At 50.5% G+C, this 25,697-nt stretch overlaps 1 protein-coding gene across 1 annotated transcript; it reads left to right on the forward strand.

Moving 5' to 3' along the window:
- The first annotated feature begins 890 nt into the window (after nucleotides 1-890).
- On the forward strand, nucleotides 891-25,390 carry MXRA5 (matrix remodeling associated 5). The gene is made up of 7 exons (XM_028114952.2): nucleotides 891-937; nucleotides 3,025-3,240; nucleotides 8,605-8,734; nucleotides 8,960-9,350; nucleotides 11,675-16,633; nucleotides 19,326-20,226; nucleotides 23,482-25,390. The coding sequence occupies exons 1-7, from the start codon at nucleotides 891-893 to the stop codon at nucleotides 25,388-25,390; spliced, it is 8,553 nt and encodes a 2,850-aa protein (XP_027970753.2).
- The last annotated feature ends 307 nt before the right edge of the window (nucleotides 25,391-25,697 follow it).

Genomic DNA, 25,697 nt, shown 5'->3' on the forward strand with positions numbered 1-25,697 from the left:
CAGACGGCCTTCTCTTCCCTCCCCTTCTGAGTTATAGACGCACCACCCTCTGGACCTTTTGTCCCTTGCCCTCTCCCCAGCTCGTTCCCACGTCCCCCCAGCCAACACCCCGAGGCTCCCCAGAGGTCCCTACCCTGGCGCTGCCCCCGCAGGCTCCTCAGGGCGGGAGGAGCGCACTTCCACCTTTTTGGCAGGAGGGCTCTGGCGGCTGCAGAGAGGCGGGCGTCCAGGAGCAACAGGAGACGCGGGAGGGCGTGGCCGCGGGTCTCACGTTGCAGCGCGGCCTGCAGCTGGGGGCTGCCGGCGGGGCGCAGCCGGCTCCCGCCTGCGCACGGGTGCAGAGAAGCAGCCAGAGAAAGCTGCGTCCCGCCCGGAGGAGGGCAAACCCTGCTCCTTCTCCCTTCCCCGGAAAGAAAGCAAGCGTCCTTCCAGCCCTGCTAGGAAGAGCGGTCCGGGGCGCGGACCGTGTGCCGCGGCTCGCCGCGCGCTCCCTGCCTCGCCCGCAGCCCCTGGTACCCGGACTGCCTCCGGGACCGGGAACACTCTGCCCCAAAGCCGTGCGCGCTGGGCCGCGGCCGCTCTTCCAGCCGGAGTGGGCGAGGCGTGCGCTCCCGGGCCGAGGCGCAATGAAAAGGCGCGAGGAGGGCTGAGCGCAGAGCGCGCGCGGCCAGGGTCCCTTGGCTCGGGCCCGCGCCCCGTCTCCCCGGGGTGGGGCAGGGCAGGGTGGGGGTGGGCCGAGGCGTGGACTCGGGGAAGCCTCTCGGCGCCGCGAATAAAAGGGATCCGGCTCTCCGCGCCGAGCTGGGAAGCCTCGCTGCCTCGCCCCCGGCCCGGGAAGGGCATGGCCCCGGCGGACCCCCGGCGGTGACTCGCGCGCCCCGGCCCCGCGGATGCTCAGGGCGCCCCGCTCCCGTGAGTCGCGGATTCCGAAGGACAGGTGAGGACCAAGAGCAGCCTGGGCGCCCAGGGGGCGCGGACCCTGCTGCAGGGGTGGAGTTGGGGTTCGGCCAAGGGAAAAGCTGGGCGAGGGCGAAGGCGAAGGCGAAGAGATGCATGGCAGTGTCCCTGGCACGGGGGCTGAGGGGCCAGTGCGGAGGCAGGAGACAAGCCGAATCTGGCGGGAGGATCGGTTTCTCCTTCACCGCTTCCCTCCCCGACCTGGCAATCTCTCTCCGACCCATCCCTGGTTTCCAGGGAGGCGCCCAGGGGACCCCCAAGTGAAAGCGAGTCCGCCCTGCGTTGGAGGGGACAGCACAGCTGCGGGGCCTCCCCGGAGTTCCTCGGCGCACTGCGCTAAAGTTTCTTCTCTTACTCCTCTCCCCCTGCAAAGGGGGAGACCCTCGGCCCGCTGGGGGTTGAGCCGCACGGAAGCTGGAGAAGTCATCACCCGGGAGAGTCGGCTCCTGGTGTGCCGGTCCCAGCCTGGGCTACCCGCAGGGCCACCCGAGCTGCGTTCCGGGAAAGCCCAACTTTTCCTTGGAGCGCGGCGCTGGAAGCCGGCCAGGGCGCAGGGCCGCCGAGCCAGCTAGCCCGCCCCGGCCCAGCCTCTCCGGGTTCCCCGCGGGCCCCGGCTGCCCTGCTGGCTCAGGGCGCCTCCCCCCGCGGCGCCAGGCCTGGGCTTCCCGGGGGCGCGCGCTCTCGGTCTCTCGGGAGGACCTGGCGAGAGCGCGGGGTGCGGAGGAGGCGTCGCCACCACGCGGGGGCCGGGGCCGCCCATGGGCACAGCGCGCGTTGCGGGCGGCGGAGCCCAGCGCCGAGGGGAAGCGCGCAGGCAGCCGCGGAGGCTGCACTCGGTGGGGCTGTAGGAACCTTCTCGCCCCCGAGCGCAGAGGTGAAGCCTGAGTTTCCTTCCCGCAGGGCTGTCTGCACCGTCAGCTCTTGACGCGCAGCTCAAAGAGAGGACGCACACGGGCTTAAAGGAATATCTATTTGGAAGTGAATTAAAGGACGGAAAAGCTCTGGATTTGGGGTGCCCCTAGCTTGTGTGAGCGCATGAGCTTGATATCAGCAGTTAGCGTTGGCCCAGAGCAGGCGCGTTTCCGTGTTGTGCACTTTACTTTCCACGTGCATTACTATTTTTAAGTAAACTTCATTCAAGAGATGACGAACATATAAAATGATTAAGGGATGGCCAATGCATGAAAAAATAAATAACCACGGGTATTCTAAACCAGACAGCTGAGGCAGCCCATTATTTGAAACATCCAGGCATTTCCATTTTTGTGTGTATGACTTCACTGATCTTTTTCCTTTGCCTCAACATATGTCATCAGGTAATTCCTTTCCTTGTCATTTAATGTCACATTTTATAAATTGTGTCCCCGATGAACAACGATGGTGCATCGTGGCAACCCTGTGGCTCTTCCAAGAAAAGAAAAATTAAGGATAGTACACAAACCTGCATACAATGGAATACATTTCTCGTTAGTGAATGTGAATCCTTTAAACACTTTCAGAAGGTATATTGAAAACTTTAAATAATGTCATTAAAAAAGGGAAACACTCTCAATGACCTTCTTGATAAGTTTTTTTTTTTTTTTTTTTTTTTTGCTTCGAATACGTACAGCATGTAATGGCTCGGAATTGACATTGGAGGCAGACACATAGTTATTTTAATTACTTTATTATTATAGAAACACAAATGTATCTCTCTTCTCTACATATATACAAATATATATACACGAATATGTGTATATAGACACACACACACACACACACACACATATATTTTTTTTTGGTGTGTCGGTGTGTCTATTCCCTACCCTCGCTCATCACACACTGAGATTTCCAAACCGTAGTGTCAAAATCAGCAATTACCTTGCATCCTACATAATGATTAAAGTTAACGGGGAAAGATGAGGAAAGTAAGTTTCGTGTTTCTTGGCTCAGATACCTTGTGTCGCTAAAGGATACCATATGATGTCTTGGGAAGCTCCAAATCATAATGCACACTTGAAACAACAATTTGCTGAGCATAAGAGCTACCTGGCCATAAACGGATATCATTTTGTGGTTCCCCCACAGGTGTCCAGGGATAACGCACCCCGACAAGATGCCAAGGCACGCGCACTGGCCAGCCCTCTCCGTGGTGCTGATCCTGCTCTGGGGACATCCTCGACCCACGCTCGCCTGTCCTCACCGTTGCACCTGCTACGTTCCTAGCGAGGTCCACTGTACATTTCGCTCCCTGGCTTCTGTGCCCGCTGGGATTTCTAAACATGTGGAAAGAATCAATTTGGGGTTTGTACCACATTCTTACTGAACAGTTTCAGCCTCTTTGTTTTTTTCATACACGTATGTGCATTGACGTAACTGCAAATGCTTATTCCTTTCCGTGTCGCTCTATCTAGCATTGCGTACCTCGATATGGGCGGAATCGGGGGTGATGGATGTTAACTATACTACATGCAGTCCTTTGGGGGCGGTTATCTGAATTTATCCATCAACTGCAACCACTATCACAAGGCTAAATAACCAGCATCCTGAACAACTTCAGTGTGTCCAGAGATTTCCCTTGATAACAATTATTTTCCAGATAGTAGGTCTGAACGAATGTATCAGACACAGACGTAAATATATAAATAGACTTACTTAAATAGACTTCAGAAGCTATTAAACATAATTTTAAAATAAATTGGACATTTCTGACATTCTGTAAGTTATCCGGAAGATGCGACTGTGACCTTGGGGAAATAAAAGAGTTCTTGCAGATTTTGCCTCTTTAAAATAGGGATATATTTTAAGAGATGTTTTTATGCAGCATTTCAGATAGAACTCCTTTATTTTAAAATTTTGTTTCATATGCAGAAATGCTTTCTATACATAAATATTAGTTGCTATGAATTATAGGTATTCATGTGTAACTTTATAAACAATTACTTGGACTTTCTCAACAAAATACATAAACCACCTACAAAACAACAAAAATAATTTGGGATTTGATGACTGGCCACTGATGGGACATTTTAGTAAAATGAAATGGCCAAACCTGAGTCAATGAACAGATAATTGTATATATATGCTTGGACATCTTATAGCACAGAGTTAAAAAAAAAAAAGAACTTCTTGCATTTGTAAAGGCCAGTAGCAGTAGAAGAAGAGAATGAGAATTAAGAGAAATCATTGCCCTCGTGAACCAGTCTCAGCATATTGTCCCATATTGCTGTGATTCACCACCTTGTCCCTCAAGCCCGACCCCTTGGCAGAGCACAGAGTTGGAGGTACTGTCACACAGGCCTTCATGGATTCCCCGAGAAAGTATGAGAATGGGGGTGGTGGAGGAAATGGTTTTCCGCTGTGTGTCCCGCCCAGAAGACATGAATGTGCCACCTTTTGTATATTGAGGGTCTGGAGTATCAGCGTTTTCCCTACTGGCCTTCTGGTTGAAAACTGGGGCGGGGAAGTTGCGCCACGCCTCCACAAGTTAACCACAAGGTTAACGATGTGATGGCTTGATCCTAGCAACACCACTAGACCATGGCTTGTCAAGCTGTATATACCTCATAATTTCTGTGACATTTTCCCTCTACTTGTCTTTACATGGACATATTTCGTACAGGTGAAACTTAATTTCTCAGTTAGAACATAGATTCTGCGGGTTGCATTTTAACCAACTCTAAATGGTAAAGACTATGAATTACGGTCTCCCCAAATGCTTTGCCACTGGAATAGAACATAGATATCAAGATGCTTTCTTTTCCTGTTGACGGCAATAGTATTTTGAGATGCTGTGGTGTGATAATAAAGGAAAAAGAAAGCCAGTTAAGGAATAGCTTCACTGCACCGACATACGTTACTTCCCTCTGGCTTAATTGGTAACATGCATCCATATGGCATGTTTTCATTTCAATCAATAAGATCACTCTTCTCTCTCAGCACTTTCTCTGAAAATCAGTCTCAAACTAGATTCATGAGACTGTCATTGTGCATTTTGTTGCTGGGGGGTGGGGAAGAAGAGCAACATCTAATACAGATAGGACTCAGGGTCTGATTTGTCTTCTAGCCATCTGGAAGGAGGAGAAAACTCTCAAGGAATGAGAGATTATTGGCAAAGTACTAATGAAATCTTTCATTCCCACACAGATGTTTTCAGGGTCCTCAGTCACCATGGAAAAAGAGATCTGCTGTTTCCTGTTTGGACAGTCCCAGAGCTTTTTCAAAAATTACTTTCCAAGTATTTTCGAGTAAACAAACAACAACCAAAAAAATCATCCACTTAGTGTCATATTTCTAGGCCTTTAAAGACTTTTATTTTCCCCTTGATGAAAAGACTCATTTTGATGACCTCTTTCTGAATTTTCCAAATGCCCACACTGCCCTTTTCTAATTTTAGAATTTGTTTTGCGATTCTAACCGGTACTGGTGAAGCAGTGTCACCTATATTTCTGAGATACTGGAAAACATTTCACTTGACATGGTTCCGTGGTCAGTTACCCTCAATCAACAAGTGAGGGAGGCATTGTGCACAGGAGGGCGAGTGGCTGATAATGTTGCAGACTCTCCATGCAGACTCGTTCCAGTCTCTTCCCTGAGCACCACGCTGATTTCCCCGTCTCCCTGCTGGATTTTAGATGGGCGCACAGAGGCTTCGTCCACACGCATTGGGCCCTCAGAGGGAAGAAAATACCTCCTCCACTCGGCATTCAGGCAATCCCCTTGGCTTTTGTCTGTCCCCACAAAGTCTCCCCATTCATAGCTCTGCCATGAACAACAGGTGCATCTGTTGGTCCCTGATGCCCGTTAAGAACAAGCGTCAGGAGGATGCAGTAGGATGGGTTAGCTGGTAGGCCCTCCATCCTGGACGGGGGAGGATGCACGCAGGCGTGAGGGCGTCCCAACCGGGCTGTTCCTCTGTCCTCACACGCAGTCCTTCCCTGCGCCTTGGCACCCGCCGTTACAGCTGAATGTCCAGTTGGAAGTGAGAATGTTTTGGCAACATAGATACAAAACACTAGTGAGCACAGCACCCCTTGGACTAAGATGTGCTGAAGAACATCAGAATCTTTCTGACCTGTTTTAGAGGTTGAGCCTTTGACTCTCACCTCCTCTGTCCCAAGACCTGCCTCCTCCTTCTGGTCTTTCTATTTTTTTTTTATCTTCAGGGTCTTCTCGGGGGATTCTACTTACTCCCTCTCCACGTGGTAGAGCATTGTTTTCACACATACCTTAGTTTGTGTCGCTCCTTTTCTTAAAACCTTCCAGTCATTTCCTATTGAAGTTGGAGCACATGAAGCGCACTCCTTCCCCTGGAGCCCCAGCTCCTAGATTGCCTGCCAACCCCACTTACCTCACCTGATACGATTCTCCCACTAACTTACTGTTTCCAGGCAAACCTCAGGCATCAAGAAATGGAAAGGAGTTTAGATTCTTCCATCCATTCCCTGTTAGGTTCATCATCCCAGACAGATTTCATTGTAGAATCCTAAATAGTAACTGAATGAAGCAGTGCATCAGTTCATAGACTATCCCATCTTGGGTTAGACTCTGGTTTTTCAACCTCAGTCTACTTGGGGCGCTATTTCCATTTTTGTGTAGGATAGTTCTTTGTTGTAGGGGCTGTCCTGTTTTGCATGGTGTTGACTGGCATTCTTCACCTCCTCCCACTAGATGCCAGTAGCACCTTCCCCTTCTCCCAGCTGTGATCTCCAAAAATGACTCCAGATATTGTCAAATGTCCCCTGGGGGCAAGACCACCCAGTTCAGACCACTACCATAGATGGATAGATAGATAAATAGACAGATAGATAGATAGATAGATAGATAGTAGATGGATGAATAAATAGATAGATGATGATGGATGGATGGGTTGATGAATAGGTAGATGATGGATGGATGGATAGATAGATGGTAGATGGATGGACGAATGGATGAATAGGTAGATATATGATGGATGGATGGATGGATGGATGAATGAATGGATGGGTAGATAGATGGATGGACCAGTGGATAGATAGATAGATATGATGGATGAATGGATGAATCAATGAATGGAAGGATACATAGATGATGGATGGATGGATTGATGGATAGGTAGATAGATGACGGATGGATGAATGGATGGATGGATGCATAGATGGATAGATAGATCTAGAGATAGATAGATAGACAGATAGACAGACCAACAGGCAGAATCTCTTCTGCTTGGGAGGTTTCCAAATCTCCAATTCTTGATATTAGGGGCTGAGTCATTCCTTGTGGGTGGCCCTCCTGTGCATTGGTGAGTGTTTAGCAGCACCCTTGGTCTCTACTTACCAGATGCCACCAACACACCCCCACCCAGTTGTGATGCCCAAGCATGTCTCCAGACACTGCCCATACAATCCAGAAGGGGGAACCTCTGTATTTAATTGTCTATTGACTCCATGAGTTAAATGACAAACAGGAACCATGATTACATTTTTACTCTATTGTCCCCATGCATTATTTTGAATCCCTATTGCATTTTCCTAATGAGACAGGATACATTTCCTTCCATCAGACCTTTCCTTTGCGTAAGTTGATTTTATAAAACAATGCAATGTTTAAGGTAATTCTATGAAGAGCTCCAAGTAATGAAGGTGAGTGGTTTGCTCTCAGAGATTGTATTTCCTGGAATTTATAGCTGAAAGGTGATGCTTCCTAGACCTGGCTCTTAGAGGAGTGATTACCCACGTCTTGACTTTGAATTTGGGGTCTGGGTTCAGGCACATATGTATAAGAAAATTAGACCTGGCGTCATCTGGTGTTTTAGGCTATGAGCACTTCACCTGCATTGTCTCCAGATCTGTTTCCTTTTATCTAGAGGATAGGGAGAAGTCATACAGAATGTCAGGCTAGATGTGTTCCGTTTCAGCAGAAGCAGGGGCATAAAGTAAATGCCCTCCACTACAGGATTCTTCATTCATTTCAGAATCCCTTCCCCAGGGATTGACTCTGGGGAGTCCCTTGTGCCCCCAACAATGTAGCAATGAGGAATTTTCAGATTGGTCAAGGAAACATCTTTACCAATGTGGATGCAAACACAAAACCCAAAACACACCAGAACGTTTACAAATAATTTAGAGAATCCATCAGAAATGGCCGCTTGTGCTTGTGACATATGGTGTTGGTGTGTTGGGTAGTTAGTTCTTCCATTTGGTCCTTTAGAGCCTGGAGCACTTCCTTCTCTTGTTTTGTGATGCAAAGCTACTTCCCAAGCTGCCTATTTCTTTGCATTCATGCTAAGTCTCTGCATTCAATGACCCGTGTGTCATTCATCCATTACTGACACTTTCAGTGCAAGTTTCCAAGGAATAGCCATTTGGACCAACTTCCTTTAGAACTTAAATCCTACTTGTTTCCCTAAAATCGCCTCTGACTCCATTAACATGTACCTAGTCAAAATTCCCAGCGAATATTCCTGAACTGAATGAAAGCGAATAAAAATACGTCACTTTCCTTTTGACCCTGGTAGTGGACACGGACACAGAGCAACAAATGTGCTTTGGGAATGGCACCAGTAGACCTCAGAGTCAACATTTGGCTAACTTGCTCCTGGGCAGGCTGCAGGATCTTTCCCATATGGGATTTAAGCTTTCACTGTTTCTTATTCCAATTACTATTATCATTTTTTTTTTTTTTTTTTAGATTTAATAGTATACAGGCTTTGTCAGAAACCTCATTTGCGGGACTGACCAAGTTGGAGCTCCTTATGATTCATGGCAATGACATCCCCAGCATCCCCGACGGGGCTTTAAGAGACCTCAGCTCCCTCCAGGTAAACCCACGCTTTTACAAGCATCAGTAATTACAGCCTGTGGGACCATTAATGAATAGTGGGAACGATCTAATGCTCCCAAATGATTAATAAAATTGCCATTTTTTTTAAGGTTAAAAACCAGCTTCATGTCATTACTTCCCTGCCCTCTGTTCTGGTTTCTGTCCCTGCCTGTGGCTTTGTAAATTATAAACAGGATTTTCCGCTACGCCCCTGTCTCCGTAGGTTTTCAAGTTCAGCTATAACAAACTGCGTGTGATCACAGCACAGACCCTGCAGGGGCTCTGGAGCTTAATGAGGCTGCACATTGACCACAACAAGATCGAATTTATCCACCCACAAGCTTTCAATGGCTTAACATCCCTGAGGCTTCTCCACTTAGAGGGAAACATGCTGCACCAGCTCCATCCCGGCACGTTCTCCACGTTGACGTTTCTGGATTATTTCAGACTCTCCACCATAAGACACCTCTACCTCGCCGACAACATGATCAGGACTCTGCCCACGGGGATGCTGCAGAACATGCCGCTTCTGGAGAATCTTTACCTGCATGGGAATCCGTGGTCATGTGACTGCGAGATGAAGTGGTTCCTGGAGTGGGATGCCAAATCGAAAGGTAAGAGGGGAGGGCAGAGCGAACATGGCTCCCCGCGGCACATTCCTGACCCTTCTGGAAAGGTTCTGTTCTCTGATGTTCTGACGTTGCTTTATCTTGTGAAGAGCACATCACCAAGTCGGTACGGCGGGAAACATTCATGGAAGTTGTACAACCTTGATGTTAAGACACCCCTGTTCCATAATGGATGTATCCTTCTGTGAAATATAAAGCAATGATCATTTAATCACTTAATGTATAGTTGACTACGATTGTCTTCAGTTGGATATCTGGAGTGTTATGTGCAGCTTTGGGTTACAGCTAAATGGGGGATTTTCCACCCGTCCCTGTCCTATGAGGAGGTGTTCAAGGAAGTTTGGAAAAGAGAAGGCCAGCAGTGGCTATGATGTTATTCTCTTAAGAATGGGGGAGAGGGATGTTCTGCATTGACCCAGAGAACAGAAAACCAGGAGTGTTGGGTCGATATTGCCAGACAGTAGATTTTGATTCAAAATAAGGAAGCGTTTATTTCTTTGTCTTTCTTTTACTCCCTCCCTCAAGCCGTACCTTGAAACCCATCCTCAATCCCATTGGGTTTACCATATCCCAGGTCTATTGGCTCATGTCTATCCTCATGACCTCCAGCTTGGGTCCAGCTCCTTTCTTCTCTCTCTAGGAGGAGAGTCAGGCCTTCTGGGCAGGTCTTTGCAGCCGTGATCACCCCTCCTTCAATCAACTCTACCCAGAGCAGTTGTCAGAACAAATTGTCAGAGGAAACGTGTGGTCCTGCCACACTGCTGTTTAAATGTCCACGGGTTTCCCATTGCTCTTGGGATGGAACGTACACTCCTTCCTAGGAGTTCCTACACAACCGTGCCCACCCTCCTGCAACATGCAGGTCCCCCACTTAGTCACTCACGACAGCCACAGTGGTGTCTGTTTGCTTCCTTATACCTTCCAAACTTATTTCCCAATCAGTGTCATTGGACCCGCAGAGACCATGCATCTGCTGGATGTTACAGGGTCTGATTTAATTTCAGCCCTCAGAGCTTTGTTAAAACATCACCTCCCTTGGGGCACCTGGGTGGCTCAGTAGGTTAAGCATCTGACTTCAGCTCGGGTCATGATCTTGGGTTCCTGGGATGGAGCCCCACGACGGGCTCCACACTCAGTGGGGAGTCTGCTTGCCCCCTGTCCCTTCCCCGGCTCGTGCTTTCTCTCTCTCTCTCTCTCTCTCAGATAAATAAATAAAATCCTTAAAAAATTGTTTTTAAATCACCTCCCTTAAGAGGTCTTGCTACCCTCAATTTCTACTTAGCATCTTGGCCTGTGCCTATCTAGGACCATTCTGCACACACACCTTATGTCCCACTTTCATGTGTTTCCAAGTTATAGATGATGGTCCTTTGACTGGTTCGTTCCCAGTGAGAATAGAAAGAAGAGGGCAGATATCCAGAGCACCGTACTCTTCTCCCTTCCCCAATGTGAGATAGTGTGGCTCCATTTACTGCTATAAAAAGGCACCTAGGTCTGGAGCAGGGAGAAAACATCATTCAGCCTTGCAAATGTCAGTTGGAGGAGACTTTGTGACTTTGCAACAGACACATCAAGTAGAAAACTGGGTGTGGAGTTCATAAGATGTGTTGATGGGAGAAGCACGTATGGGAGCCATCACTGGATAATAGATGATGATGGAAACCTACATGTGGGTGAGGCCATGGGTGACGGGGCAGAGTGAGATGGAAGGGGGCCTAGACCAAATCAAGGAACTCTCCATCAGTAATGAGTCAGGGGGCCAAGATGGACAAAAGAGTGAAAGAAGCAGACCAGATTAGGAGAACATTCTGGAAGACTTGATGTCCTGGAAGCCAAGAGTAGAATGTGAATCCAAAATGGAAACACAGCCTGAAATGAAAAATTACAGCAACAGAAAAAAATTATAAAAGGTACATATGATGTGATTCATGGCAAAAGTGGGTCCTTTAACCTGGAACTGTTTTCACGGGTTGCATTTGTTTAGGTAAAATCTCCTGGACCCTTAGAGAAGGTAAGTTGTATAATGTGTGTGAATAGGGTTGCTTTAAAAAAAATACTCAAAAATATTTCTGAAAAAAGTATTCATTATTCATTGTCAAGTAGTTCTAAAATGGTAGTTCCTTACCACACTCTGTGCTAAATTGATTGAAGGTCATTGATGAAGTCACAGACATGAGGAAGGTATTCAATCATGAGGGACATGCACTGAGGTGATAAAGAGGCACACAAAGACTTTACCCTCCGGCCGTGTGCGAGGCATGCCGTTCTTGGGTTCGTTAACTTATAGCATGTTTGTTTATTTGTTTTAGGGACTCTGAAGTGTAAGAAGGACAAAGCCTATGAAGGTGGTCAGTTATGCACCTTGTGCTCCAGTCCCCCCACACTGCACCAAAAGGAGATTCACAAGCTGAAGGACATTACTTGTCTGAAGCCTTCCATAGTGTCCCCTCTGCGACAGAACAGGAGCAGGAACGGCGAGGAGGAGCAGGAACTAGAAGAGGAGGGTGACAGCCAGCTCTCTCTGGAGGGGTTCCAATTCCCCCCATGGAACATCTCTTTGAATATGACTGACGAGCACGGGAACACAGTGAACTTGGTCTGTGACATCAAGAAGCCAATGGATGTGTACAAAATTCACCTGAACCAGACGGACCCTCAAGAGATTGATATAAACGCGACCATTGCCTTGGACTTTGAGTGTCCAATGACTCGGGAAAACTACGAGAAGCTGTGGAAACTGATTGCCTATTACAGTGAGGTCCCTGTGAGGCTGAACCAAGAACTCATGCTCAGCGAAGACCCCAAGGTCTCCTACCACTACAGGCAAGACGTGGATGACGATGCCCTCTACTACACGGGGGTCAGAGCCCACATTCTTGCAGAACCGGAATGGGTCATGCAGCCGACCATAGATCTCCAACTCAACCGACGTCAGAGTACGGCCAAAAAGGTGCTGCTCTCCTATTATTCCCACTATGCATTAACCATGCCCACCAAAGACGCAAGGCAGTCTCGGAGCAGAAGCTGGGTGATGATCGAGCCCAGCGGGGCAGTGCAAAGAGCTCAGACTGTGCTGGAAGGGGGCCCGTGCCAGCTGAGCTGCAACGTGAAGGCTTCTGAGAGTCCATCCATCTTCTGGGTGCTTCCGGATGGCTCTGTCCTCAAAGCACCCATGGAGGACGAAAATGGCAAGTTCTCCATCCTCACCAGCGGCTGGCTGAGGATCAGATCGACAGAGCAGTCGGACTCGGGTTTGTACCAGTGCATTGCTCAGGTGAGGGATGAAATGGACCGGATGGTATACAGGGTCCTTGTGCAACCTCCTGCCACTCAGCCACCCGATGGCCATATGGTGACAATTCAGAAGAACCCAGGGGAGCCAGTGATGTTGCCTTGCAGTGCTCTGGCCATCCCTGAAGCCCAGCTCAGTTGGATTCTTCCAAACAAACGGATAATTAATAATTCGGCTAACACCTCACATGCATACATGTTGGCAAATGGAACTCTTTCCATCCCAAAGGTCCAAGTCAGTGATGGCGGTTACTACAGATGCGTGGCTGTCAACCAGCAAGGGGCGGATCACTTTACTGTGGGGGTCACAGTGAATAAGAAAGGATCCAGCAGGTCATCCAAAAAGGGCAGACACCCAGGTGGGAAGAGTCTTTCCAGAGTGCCAGGAGATGTCGTGGAGGACGAAGGGGGTTCAGGCATAGGAGACGAAGAGAACACTTCAAGGACAGGTCTACACACAAAGGACCAAGGGGTACTCATCAAAACAAAAGACGATGCCATCACTGGAGGTAAAAAACCCAAGAAAGGGCGAAGAAAACTCAAACACTGGAAGAATTCGGAAAAAGAACCCGAGACGAACATCGCAGAAGGTCGCAGAGTGTTTGAGTCCAGGCGAAGGATAAATATGGCCAACAAACAGATTAATCCAGAGCGCTGGGCAGATATTTTAGCCAGAGTACGTGGGAAAAATCTCCCGAAGGGAACTGAAATACCCCAAGTTATTAAAACCACCACGCCTCCATCTGTGGGTCCAGAAGTGACACCCCTTCATCCTGCTGTTCCTCCCCCCTCGGTATCACCCGCACAGACCACAACCAGTGCCGAAGAAACCTCAGCCGATGCATCTCTATTTGGTGAGGAGGATCAGGTTTCCAGTACTGTGTCCTCAACCAGGTTGGGACTGGAAAGTGGACACGATGGAGTAATTCTTGCTGAGCCCAAAGTGGCAAGCACACGTCTGGAAGAATTCATTGACCATGACTTTTCCAAGACTGAGGATACCACTCCCACTGAGGCCGACCCAAAGTGGGCGATAGCCAGCACCCTGATATCCGTAGCTCATGAATCTTCTCCTACTCTGCAGACCCTGGACCTGGTCTATGAGGAGCCCGCCAGTGAAAGCGCAGCCACAGAACGCCGGCCTGCAGTAGATGCTGGATCCATGCCAGAGCCTACGTCAGATGAGTATGAGTCTCCGTTGGGTGCCATCTCCTTGGCTGAGTCTGGGACTGTACCCTACATTCCCCCAGACTGGGAGACTAACCCACAACCAGATGAAGAGAACACAGAAGAGCTGACCTCCACTTCCTTTACACCAACCACCATCTTGTGGGTTGGTGACTCTGGGACATCTGAACCATTAGAAGGGCTCACGTTAGGGGAGCCAGATGCCCCATCAGAAGGACATCCACAGGGAGAAACAGATGGCACTCGGCTTGCGAAAGGTGCTTTAAGCACCCAAGGCAGCCCGCTGATTGAAAAGGGCACAGAGGAGAATTCCAAGGCACTACAGGAAGGAGATATGCCAGAGAGACACCCCACAAACTCCCCAAGTCCTGAGAGTATGGGAAACCATGTCGAATCTACCAGTCTGCTTAACTCTGCCCTGAGAGTGAATGGCATTACTCCCTTTAAACATCCCAGGGAAACCACGCTTGATACTCTCTTTGACAAAGACACCACCACGGTGGCAGCAGTGACGCCAACCAGAAAGGCCACTTTGCCGTTGGGGCTGACCACTCACCCTTCCCGAAAGAGACCCAATGGGAGGAGGAGATTCCGCCCCCACAGATTCCGACACCGCCATAAACAAACGGTGCCCACGACTTTTGCCCCAGTGGAGGCTTTTTCTACTCGACCCGCTCAGGTACCTGAAGCAAAGGCTCCAGACCATGTGGGGAGTGCACCGGGGCCAACATCTTGGGTTGACAGCACCGTTGGTACCCCCAAGCAGTCGGAGATGAAGAAGGCGACAGAACCTGTATCCAAGGGGACCCCACGAAGGAAACACGGGAAAAGGCCAAATAAACATCGGCATTTCACTTCTACAGCGAGCCCTCCAGACTCTGCATCCATGCCCAGCCCTTCCCCAGAAAACAAACATAAAAATGTCATTGCCCCCGATTCGGAAACTGTACTCTTATCGACAACCATTTCCCTGACAACTGGCGACCCGCATGGGAAAGCTACAGTGGAAGATTCTGTGACAACTGCCACAAAAAGGAACTTACCACCCAGTAAATTCCAAGAGACAATTCCAGTCACCTATAAGCCTGCATGGGATGGAGAAGAAATGACGAATTATGGAGTCAGAAACATCAATGACTATAAAACCGACAGCTCAGTCCCTGACGACTCCTTCACTAATGCCACATCACCTCCTGGCTCTGAGGTCTCCACTGTGGGAGAATTTCAGGAGGAATCGGCTCCCTTTGGCTTTCCAGGAACCTCACGCTGGAATCTCCCAAGGGGAGCCCAGTCTGGGAGGCTGCAGACAGATGCACCTGTTACCAGCTCTGTGGAAAGCCTTACAGACTCACCCTTTCTTAAACAGTTGGAGGATCTGGGTGTTCCTTCGGAATTTCCACCATCAGTTGCAGCCTCTACACTGTTTCACCTGGAAGAAGTGGTTGCTTCAACCACTGTCTTGTCTTCAAGTGAGGCAGAAACCACCATCCATGCTCAAGATCATCACGAAACCACTCCAGCTGAAATTAGACCTCGGCATCACGCCCCGACTCCTACTCCAATGGGGGAGCCAACATCCCCATTTTCAGCCACCACTCTTGTGTCCTTGGCACAGACCTTCACGAAGCCCACGCCTCTTGCTTCAAAGACACCTCCGACATCAACAGATTCCAAGGAAAATGTTTTCTTGAATTACGTGGGGATCCCAGAAGCCAAAGCACCCCCAGTGAATAATGAGGGAACTCAGCATATACTGACGCCAAATGAATTATCCACCCCTTCGTCCAACCAGGATAAATTTAACTCAGCTCGAAAGCAACAGTTGGAAAAAGAAGCCTTTGATGGAAAGACCCAAAACAGTCTCCCACGGGGCCCCGATGGAAAGCACCAGGGCGGGAGAATCCAAGTCCTCCCCCAGCCAGCCAGAGTTCCTGCCAAACCGATCCCACCGAGGGGGACGGTGAGGCCAACACATACGGCCACAGAAGGCTCCTTTAGATACTTTGTAACTTTCCAGCCCCCTCGTCACTTGACCAACAAACCAGGAATAACGGCGTATCCTTCAAGGGTTTTGCCAGAGAATAAGCACTTGCTGACTCCAAGATTATCAAGTACGACAGCTCCCGTTGTTCCAGCACTTAAGCCCAAACCTGGCATTTCCACTAAGTTTACTGACCAAGGGATGGACCGATTCAACGGCAACTCGAAAGTGTTTGGGAATAACAACATCCCGGATCTCAGAGACCCTGTTGGCAAGCTTCCAAGTTCAAGAGTCCCCCATTATCCCAATGGAAGGTTCCCTTTCTTTTTCAACAAGACTCTCTCTTTCCCACAGTTGGGAGTTACTCCGAAACCCCAGGTGCCTACCTCTCCTGCCCCTGTGATAAGAGAGAGAAAAGTCAACCCAGGTCCCTACAACAGGATACATTCTCAGAGCATCATCCACATGGACTTTGGTCCCCCAGCACCTCCATTACTGCACCCTCCCCGGGCTACAGGGCCACCATCCACAAACGTACAGAACATCCCTGTGGTCTACTCCACCCGGAGCTCCATCCCCTTTGTGGCATCTTCTGGCCAGCCTTCCAGAAGCTCCCATCAGAGCACCTCAAAGCTCTTCTCTGCTGGAGGAGCCCCTGCATCCAAATTCTGGACGGTTGGGGAAAAGCCCCAAATTATCACCAAATCCCCTCAGACCGTGTCTGTCACTGCAGAGACAGATGCCGTGTTCCCATGTGAGGCCACGGGGAAACCCACGCCTTTCATTACCTGGACAAAGGTTTCTACAGGTAAGGCATTTATGTGTTTGCGTTTTAACCGGGGTTGGTGTAGAAGGAGGTCCCTTGAGTCTGTGACCCCAAGCAAAACTACAGAGTCTGGGTAAAGGACAGATGGATGGGACAGAAAGGGACATCTGAGAACCTAGATACAAGGATATTCCTTTAGGGGGACAGGAAGTAAGGACCCAGAGCTCTTTTCTTGAGCTCTAAGGTCTGTGAGATTTTAATGGGACTCTGGAGACATGCCATAGGTTCTTTGGGTAGGGAATGACCTAGGCTCGGGAATATTTTATAAAGGAACCACTTGCCTTTTCCCAGCGAAACCCAGCACAAAACCCTTCCACCACCCATATGGGGTGCCATGAAGGTAAGGAAGAGTGAGCAGATTGCCCTTGCCCTTCCACTGGCTGCTAGATGTAAATGCAGCTTGTTCTGGGCTCATCAGACATTGCTTTGATTTGAACCTAGAGATGTGGTCGCATTCGTTTGCTTGGGTTGCCATAACAAAGCACCGCGGACTAGCTGCCTTACAGACAGACCTTTATTCTCTCCCGGGCCTGGAGCCTGGGAGTCTGAGATCCAGGAGGGCTGAGGGTGGGAGTGTGAGATCCAGGCGAGCCAAGGCTGGTTCCTCCCAAGGCCTCTGTCCTTGGCGTGTAGACCCTGTCTTCTCCCTGTGTCCTCACGTGGCCGCCCCTCTGTGCACGTCTTTCTCCTCATCCCTTATTCCTGTATGGACACAAGTCCTCTTGGATTACAGTGCACCTCAATGACCTCATTTTAACTTCTTGATCCCTTGAATGACCCCATCTCCAACTAGTGATATTCTGAGATCCAAGGGGATGGGGCTTCAACGTATGAATTTTGGCGGGACACAATTCAGCCCATAGCAATGGCCTGTACTTGGAATTCTGGGATGCCCAAAGAGCACTCAGCTTCGTGAAAATGACCATTTCCTTTGAATGGCGAAACAGTTGTCAGGTGACACAGAAAAGTACCATCCGAGACGCCACAGCCTCCGTGAAAGACTTACCTCATGCCCTTTCCCTTTCTCCCCCCGCCCCCCAACACGGACATATCCCTCAGGCCTGGTTTCTGATCAGAGGGACCGTTCCTTTTCTCTTCTCCGTTTTGATGATATAGGAATGATTTCTGCTAACAGCACTTGAGGGAGCTGTGCATTCTTTGCTTAGGTTCATGTCACCAGACCTGGACGTGTTCCAAAGTTCAACAGAGGCTCTGGGCCCAGGGGAATTATGGACTTCTTTGATCAGCTCGTCATTGATGTCATATGTTTTCGTAATGATTTAATAAGGAATGTTGCTCGAAGGAGCGAATGGGGAACACCATGGGGTTTTCATGCTCAAAGGATGGTGCCTTTCTTTCTCTACTGGAACATCCATTTGTATCAGTCCGTAGGGTTTTCCGTATCTTGTGTGATATCAGAGCATCCCCAGGCCATGTCCCCTCACCAGACATACACGTGCCACAAATCAGCTTCTCCTGCCGGCCGCAGCAGAGGGAGCTTGTCAGAGCTCACGGAATGGCCGGTGTTGGAAGCAGGACCCAGGAACCCAGCTGTGTGGGAGATGAAGAGAATGCTATAGCTCAGGGCTTTCCAGTTTTTAAATCTGGGATTTGTTATTCTTCAGAAAGCGTAAGCCAGCACATCAGGAAATGCCTGCCATGGAAGACCGTTTATTATTCACTCTCCACGAGGAGGGGACCATACAGGGAAGGACCAGGGTCTGTCGGCAGGCGGGGGGAGAGGGAGAAGCGTGCACAAGGGATTTATTGTGGTTTCTGCAGAAGAAACAGGTGAGGCAGGGTGAGCAGGCTTGGCACTGGCTGGCTTGACTGATTTCAGTGGGCTCTGGGGCACAGGGGGTCCCCTATTTGTCTGGCACCTGCCCTGGGAAGATGAAGGCAGGTGCATGGTGGCCTGGGCGTGTGAGAGCCCCATAGACAAGGGGGTGGGAATGCGGGCTCTGCACTGCTTGTTTTGCATTTAAATGGTGAATTGGTTGTTAACGGTAGGAATTGCCTAGCTCTGGGACAGGCTGTCCTCCCACCAGAGTCAGCATGACCCAGATGTCAAAGCATCAGGAACACTCGGTTAATACCGACCCTCACTGTGGCAGAGCCCCAGGAAGATGTGATATACAACATAGGAAGTACAAGGTGGGGCGAGAGAGAAGCAAATGCCCCCGATTGTAACAGTGCACGACCTGGCGTTCAACACAGCCACACTGGGCAGCAAATGACCCGCTCACTCTGGCTCATGTTGGACTCCAAAGCCTGGCCGGGTAGAGGTGGACGGTGGGTAAAGGTGGACGGTGGCTGCAAGCATGGGGACCTCTAGAGGTCAGCACCTGTGCCAGTGAGGCCGGCCGGCGTCTCTAGGAGCTGGAGTGACAAGGAGGTCCCCTGGGGAGGACCTGGGCCTCATGGAAGCTTCCAGAACACTCTACGAAACCCATGCTAGCTGCCCTTTGCTTGAAGGGGGCGTTGGTGTAAGAGTCGAAAATGGTGCAACAGAATGTTCCGTCTTCTCCATGTTGGAGGTGGGGGCTGGCCTTCGCTGTTGCTGTTTGGGACATAAAGGGGAGAATTCAGCTACACCACTAACAGCCCTCCTTCTTGGTTTTTCCTGAAAGGGTGTGTCTCTGCAGAACCTGACTATACCTGTTTTGAGTTGCAGGTGCTCTCATGACCCCTAACACCAGAGTGCAACGGTTCGAGGTCCTGAAGAACGGGACGTTTGTCATCCGAAAGGTACAGGTGCAGGACCGAGGCCAGTACGTGTGCACCGCCAAAAACCTGCACGGGGTGGACAGGATGGCGGTCCTGCTGTCCGTCACGGTGCAGCAGCCCCAGATCCTCGCCTCCCACTACCAGGACGTCACCGTCTACCTGGGAGACACTATCGCCATGGAGTGTCTGGCCAAGGGAACCCCAGCCCCCCAGATCTCCTGGATTTTCCCGGACAGGAGGGTGTGGCAGACCGTGTCCCCCGTGGAGGGCAGGGTCACGCTGCACGAAAACCGGACCCTGTCCATCAAAGAGGCCTCGTTCTCAGACAGAGGAGTGTACCAGTGCGTGGCCAGCAACGCGGCGGGCGCGGACAGCCTGGCCATCCGCCTGCACGTGGCGGCCCTGCCCCCGGTCATCCACCAGGAGAAGCTGGAGAACATCTCGCTGCCCCCGGGGCTCAGCATCCACATCCACTGCACCGCCAAGGCCGCGCCCCTGCCCAGCGTGCGCTGGGTGCTGTGGGACGGGACCCAGATCCGCCCTTCTCAGTTCATCAACGGGAACTTGTTTGTCTTCCCCAATGGCACACTCTACATCCGTAACCTGGCGCCCAAGGACAGCGGCCGCTACGAGTGCGTGGCCGCCAACCTGGTGGGCTCCGCGCGCAGGACTGTGCAGCTGACCGTGCAGCGTGCGGTGGCCAACGCGCGCATCACCGGCACCTCCCCGCAGAGGACCGACGTGCGCTATGGCGCGACCCTCCGCCTGGACTGCAGCGCCTCGGGGGACCCCTGGCCGCGCATCCTCTGGCGGCTGCCGTCCAAGCGCATGATGGACTCGCTCTTCAGGTACGTGCCTGCTCCTGGCTCGCTCTCCTGCTCCTGCTTCCCCTTTGGGTGCTGGGGACCGCATCCTAAAACATGCCTGGGGCCATCCTGGGAGCCCTCTCCATGGGGCCGGTCAGAGAAGGGCATGACTCTGTGTCCGGGGCACAGACGCACAGACCTGAATCCCTGTGTGTGCCGCGCGGGGGAGGGGGGGCCACATTTCGTTTTAGCCCAGTGAGATCTTGTCTTTATAAACTGGGACAAACACTTGGACTTTCTCCTCCTTTCCCGCCGGTCTCCCTCTCCAAGCAAAGAAATGAACTGATAACTTTTCTTTCAACGATTATATTTATTTGTATGTTAAGTGATAGTATTAGGTAGCACATTTAGGTTGCCTTCTTTGTGTATTGTATGATTTCAACAAAACACGCTATAGAGGCAGTTGCAGATCTTGTCATAAAACGGCCTTAGCTTAAGAATGAAAGGGTGTGAACACAAAAAAGTTAAAGGGTTAGGTGACTAGGGCACCGGGTTGGCAGAACTGGAATTCTAACAGTTTATTTTGGCTTCGAAGAAAATCACCTTCTCTCATCCAGTGCCTTCCGTTCCCACATGTATGGACCTTGAGCACTGGTTCTCAACCCCCTGAGTGATTTTGGCCCCAGGGAACATTGTGCAATATTTGGAGACATTTTTGATTGGCATAACTCAGGGAATGGGGGTTCCACTGGCATGTGGTGGGTGGAGACCAGGGATGCTGCTTAAAGCCCTACAGTGCCCAGGATGCCCCGTTCCAGAGAGTCATCCAAGCTCAACGGTCAGGAGTGCCCAGGCTGAGACACTCTGACCTAGCATGAAACACAATTGATCTATCATCTGTCTGTCTGTCTGTCCATCTATCCATCCATCCATCCATCCATCCATCCATCCATCCATCCTATCTATCTATCTATCTATCTACTATCATCTATCTATCGCAGTGGTTTTCAGCTAGACAGATGGCACCACCGGGGAACACTCATCAATGACCGGGAACATTTTTGGTTGTCACACTAGAGTGGAGGCTGCCACTGGCATCTGGTAGGTGGAGACCGGGGATGCTACTCAGCACCCTACAGCGCTCAGGAAGCCCCACCCCAGAGAGTCATCCAGCCCCAGATGTCAGCAGTGCCCAGGCTGAGAAACCATGGGCTAGATCCAAAAGTGCCAATGTGTCTTCAATACGCGTCTCAAGATACAGAGCACAGAGACAATGGTTGGCAAAATGGAATGTGGTGGGGAAACCCTGGCTTATGGTGTGTCTCCAGCATCCACAGCCCAGCAGCTCAGGCAGGAATGCATGTGGACATCCGTCCCACCCAGGACGCAGGGAGGGAAGCCAGCGTGCAGGGGCTCTGAGCAGCTGTGCCTGGCCTCCCCCCCCTCTTTCCAATGCAGGAAGAAGGCAAACGCGCTTTCTCGCAGCCTGTTAACTTTAGACAGTTGGGTGGTGCCTAGTGAACCTTGCACACTCCATCCAGAATACCACGTACACAGTTTTCCCTGGACTATCTCCCAGCTCGGCAGATGTACTGCCATGTGCGGAAAAACTGTTTTCAGCTCTTTTTGGCACGGCTCAGGCAGCGTTGAATGAATGGCAGCAAAAGAATGTGATCCCACTACAAATGTGAACTGTTCTACTAGTATCTCCCCATAAATCATAGATCGCTGTCTCTGCGGCTTCACTGTTACTAAATTTTGACTAATTACATTCTTAAGAAAGTGTGATTAAACAACCCACGTGAGTTTTATAAAAGAGCGGGCTCTATGCCTTGCCTACACATTGGGACTATTTAAAAATACAGATCTTGGAGCTTTTCTTGAAGCCCGATGCCCAGTGGTGGGTAGGCATGTCTGTGTTTCTGGGTTGCTCCGTGGATTGTGATTATGGCCAAAGCTAGAAATCACCACTTTGAAGTTTCAAAATGCTGGCAGACATGAGCTACTGCCCAAAGTTTTGGATTCTAAACTCTAAGACACATTGAAATATCTTTGCTCCTCTCCTACTGATTTATGTTAACTTGATTTGCACTCGCAGCCAACAAAACAGTTTATTTGGTCATTGTTAGTAGTTGTTTGTATTTTATTCACAATAATCAGGTTGATTCAACCATAGGCAGACTTCTGTTTCTTGTTCTTGTTCTTGTTCTTCTTCTTCTTTTTTGGTAGCTTTACAACACAGTTCCACACACACTGTTCGAATAATGCAGAGTTTAGGAAATATTTATGGATTTAAATTCAACCCCCTCCTTCTCCAATACCACCATTATAAATTATGTGTAATTGAGATTTTTCAATCTGGACACTTCTAAAGGAAGAACCTCCCAAGTCTTTCCACCTCTTATTCAAAATATGAGTTCTTTTTTTTAAATTTAATTTAATTTTATTATGTTATGTTAGTCTGACACTCAAGGACACCTCAATATTTCGAAAAAGGTCACATACATAGTGAAGACCTTCTTATTGTTCTCCCCATTACCGGCTCCTTTAAACTGAAAAGCTTTTGAACTATCAACCCAGAGGTGTGTGGGCTTAGGTCCAACGTCATCATTTCACAGGGGGGAAAGGAACGCTGGCTTGGGGTGCTGGCTGGTGAATGTCATCCAGCTTTAGGTACAAGTTCTAGGGAAGAAGACATCACATCAATATTGCCACGTTCTAAAGGACCCAATGTTAGCATTGAAACTCTGGAAATAACCCCAATTACACGGTGCATAGAGTAGCCACTTGGCGGTCTCTAGCCTCGTAATGGGAGATAGTATAATACAAGATTGTCAAGGATAAACATTGAAGCGTCTTATTCAGGAAGAACTCCACTTCTTTATTGAGTTCGCTCAGATTCATTCTCTCCATGGCTGTCGCGTTTTGCCTGATTTTATCATTACTATAAGCTGAGCCCTGACCGCCATGGAAATACGAGATGCACGTACACCCACACTAACAGGCTGGACGTCTTTGACTGCCTTTCACATCCTTGACTCAGGGGCCAGGCCAGCCAAAGGTCAGACTCTACCGAGTCAGAGTTTTTATTTGTGGTAAATCAATGATTTCCACCTGTGAATGCAGTCCAGCGCAGTCCCCTCCAGGCTGCAGAACCCATGTGACATTTTGCAGTAGCAGCCATGTGCCCAGATAGTTTCCAGAACCACATGTTTTCCTTTCGTTCCAGTGACCTAAAGCCAGGATGGAGCATATGGGAGACTGACATTCTCTTCTTTTTCTTGTTTTTCTGGTCAGCTTTGACACCAGAATCAAGGTGTTCGCCAATGGGACCCTGGTGGTGAAATCCGTCACGGACAAAGATTCGGGGGATTACTTATGCGTTGCCCGGAACAAGGTTGGAGACGACTTTGTCGTGCTCAAGGTGAACGTGGTCATGAAACCGGCCAAGATCGAGCACAAGGAGGAAAATGACCATAAGGTCTTCTACGGGGGTGACCTGAAGGTGGACTGTGTGGCCACTGGGCTTCCCAACCCTGAGATCTCCTGGAGCCTCCCAGATGGCAGCCTGGTCAACTCCTTCATGCAGTCTGATGACGGCGGTGGCCGTACCAAGCGCTATGTGGTTTTCAACAATGGGACCCTCTACTTCAATGAGGTGGGCATGCGGGAGGAAGGGGATTACACCTGCTTTGCCGAAAACCAGGTTGGTAAGGATGAGATGAGGGTGCGGGTCAAGGTGGTGACCGAGCCCGCCGCCATCCGGAACAAGACGTACTCCGTGGTCCAGGTCCCCTATGGTGACGTGGTCACCGTGGCCTGTGAAGCCAAAGGGGAGCCCACGCCCAGGGTGACGTGGCTTTCTCCAACCAACAGGCTGATCCCCGCCTCCTCCGATAAGTACCAGATATATCAGGATGGCACTCTCCTCATTCAGAAAGCCCAGCGCTCAGACAGCGGCAATTATACCTGCGTGGTCAGGAACAGCGCAGGGGAGGACAGGAAAACAGTCTGGATTCACGTCAACGTCCAGTCGCCCACCATCAACGGGAACCCCAATGCCATCACCACTGTGCGGGAGATCGCTGCCGGCGGGAGCCGCAAACTCATTGACTGCCAGGCAGAAGGCATCCCCACCCCGAGAGTCTTGTGGGCCTTTCCCGAGGGCGTGGTTCTGCCTGCCCCCTACTATGGGAATCGGATCACCATCCATCGCAACGGCACGCTGGACATCAGGAGTCTCAGGAAGAGCGACTCCGTGCAGTTGGCATGCATTGGTCGCAATGAGGGAGGGGAAGCCAGGCTGATTGTCCAGCTCACTGTCTTGGAGCCCGTGGAGAAGCCAATATTCCACGACCCGGTCAGTGAGAAGATCACAGCCATGGCCGGCCATACCATAAGTCTCAACTGCTCGGCTGCAGGGACCCCGACGCCCACCCTGCTGTGGGTCCTTCCCAATGGGACGGAGCTCCAGAGCGGCCAGCAGCTGCAGAGGTTCTACCATAAGAGTGACGGCATGTTGCACATCAGCAGCCTCTCCTCCGTGGACGCTGGGGCTTACCGCTGCGTGGCCCGGAACTCTGCCGGCTACACGGAGAGGCTGGTTTCTCTGAAGGTGGGGTTGAAACCCGAGAGCAGCAACCAGTATCACCATCTGGTGAGCATCATCAATGGGGAGACCCTGCAGCTGCACTGCATCCCTCCAAGGGGCCGGCCGGCTGGCTTCTCTTGGACGCTCCCCAACACCATGCTTTTAGAGGGCCCCCAAACACGGGGGCGCTTTTCCCTCTGGGAAAATGGCACCCTCACAGTACGTGACGCCTCCGTGTTCGACAGGGGGACCTACGTGTGCAAGGTGGACACTGAGTACGGCCCTTCCATCATGAACTTTCCAGTTATCGTGATAGCATACCCTCCCCGGATCACCAGTGAGCCAACGCCCGTCATCTACACGCGGCCCGGGAACACCGTCAAGATGAACTGCATGGCCATGGGGATTCCCAAAGCCGAGATCACCTGGGACCTGCCGGACAAATCGCACCTGACCGCCGGGGCGCAGGCCCGTCTCTATGGGAACAGATTCCTTCACCCCCAAGGCTCCTTGACCATCCAGCAGGCCACACACAGAGACGCAGGCTTCTACAAGTGCACCGCAAAGAACATCCTAGGCACTGACTCAAAGACTACTTATATCCACGTCTACTGAAACGCCTCCCCCAGGACATGGACTCCACGGCCATTGCTTGGAAAGTTAGAACAAAGCGTCATTGGTAAGGAAAGCTGCTGCGGCCGGATGGTCAGAACTCTTAACTGATCCGTCATGGTGCACAGTGGCCCCCGGGTGGGTTTCAGGTTCATGTTGACTTTGACCTATGCCTTGTCGGCGAAAGGAAGCAATGCAGACACAGGTTCAGCCTCTCCAGGGACTTTGGTTGATGTTGATGGCATGCCACCTGCGCCTGTGTGGCGTTTCACCGGAGCTGGGCGCACATTGCAGACGCCGTGCCTATGCT

The sequence above is a fragment of the Eumetopias jubatus genome, unplaced genomic scaffold (genome assembly GCF_037043125.1).
Source record: "Eumetopias jubatus isolate StellerSeaLion01/CBP00866 unplaced genomic scaffold, mEumJub1_p1.0 scaffold_11, whole genome shotgun sequence".
Lineage (NCBI taxonomy): Eukaryota > Metazoa > Chordata > Mammalia > Carnivora > Otariidae > Eumetopias > Eumetopias jubatus.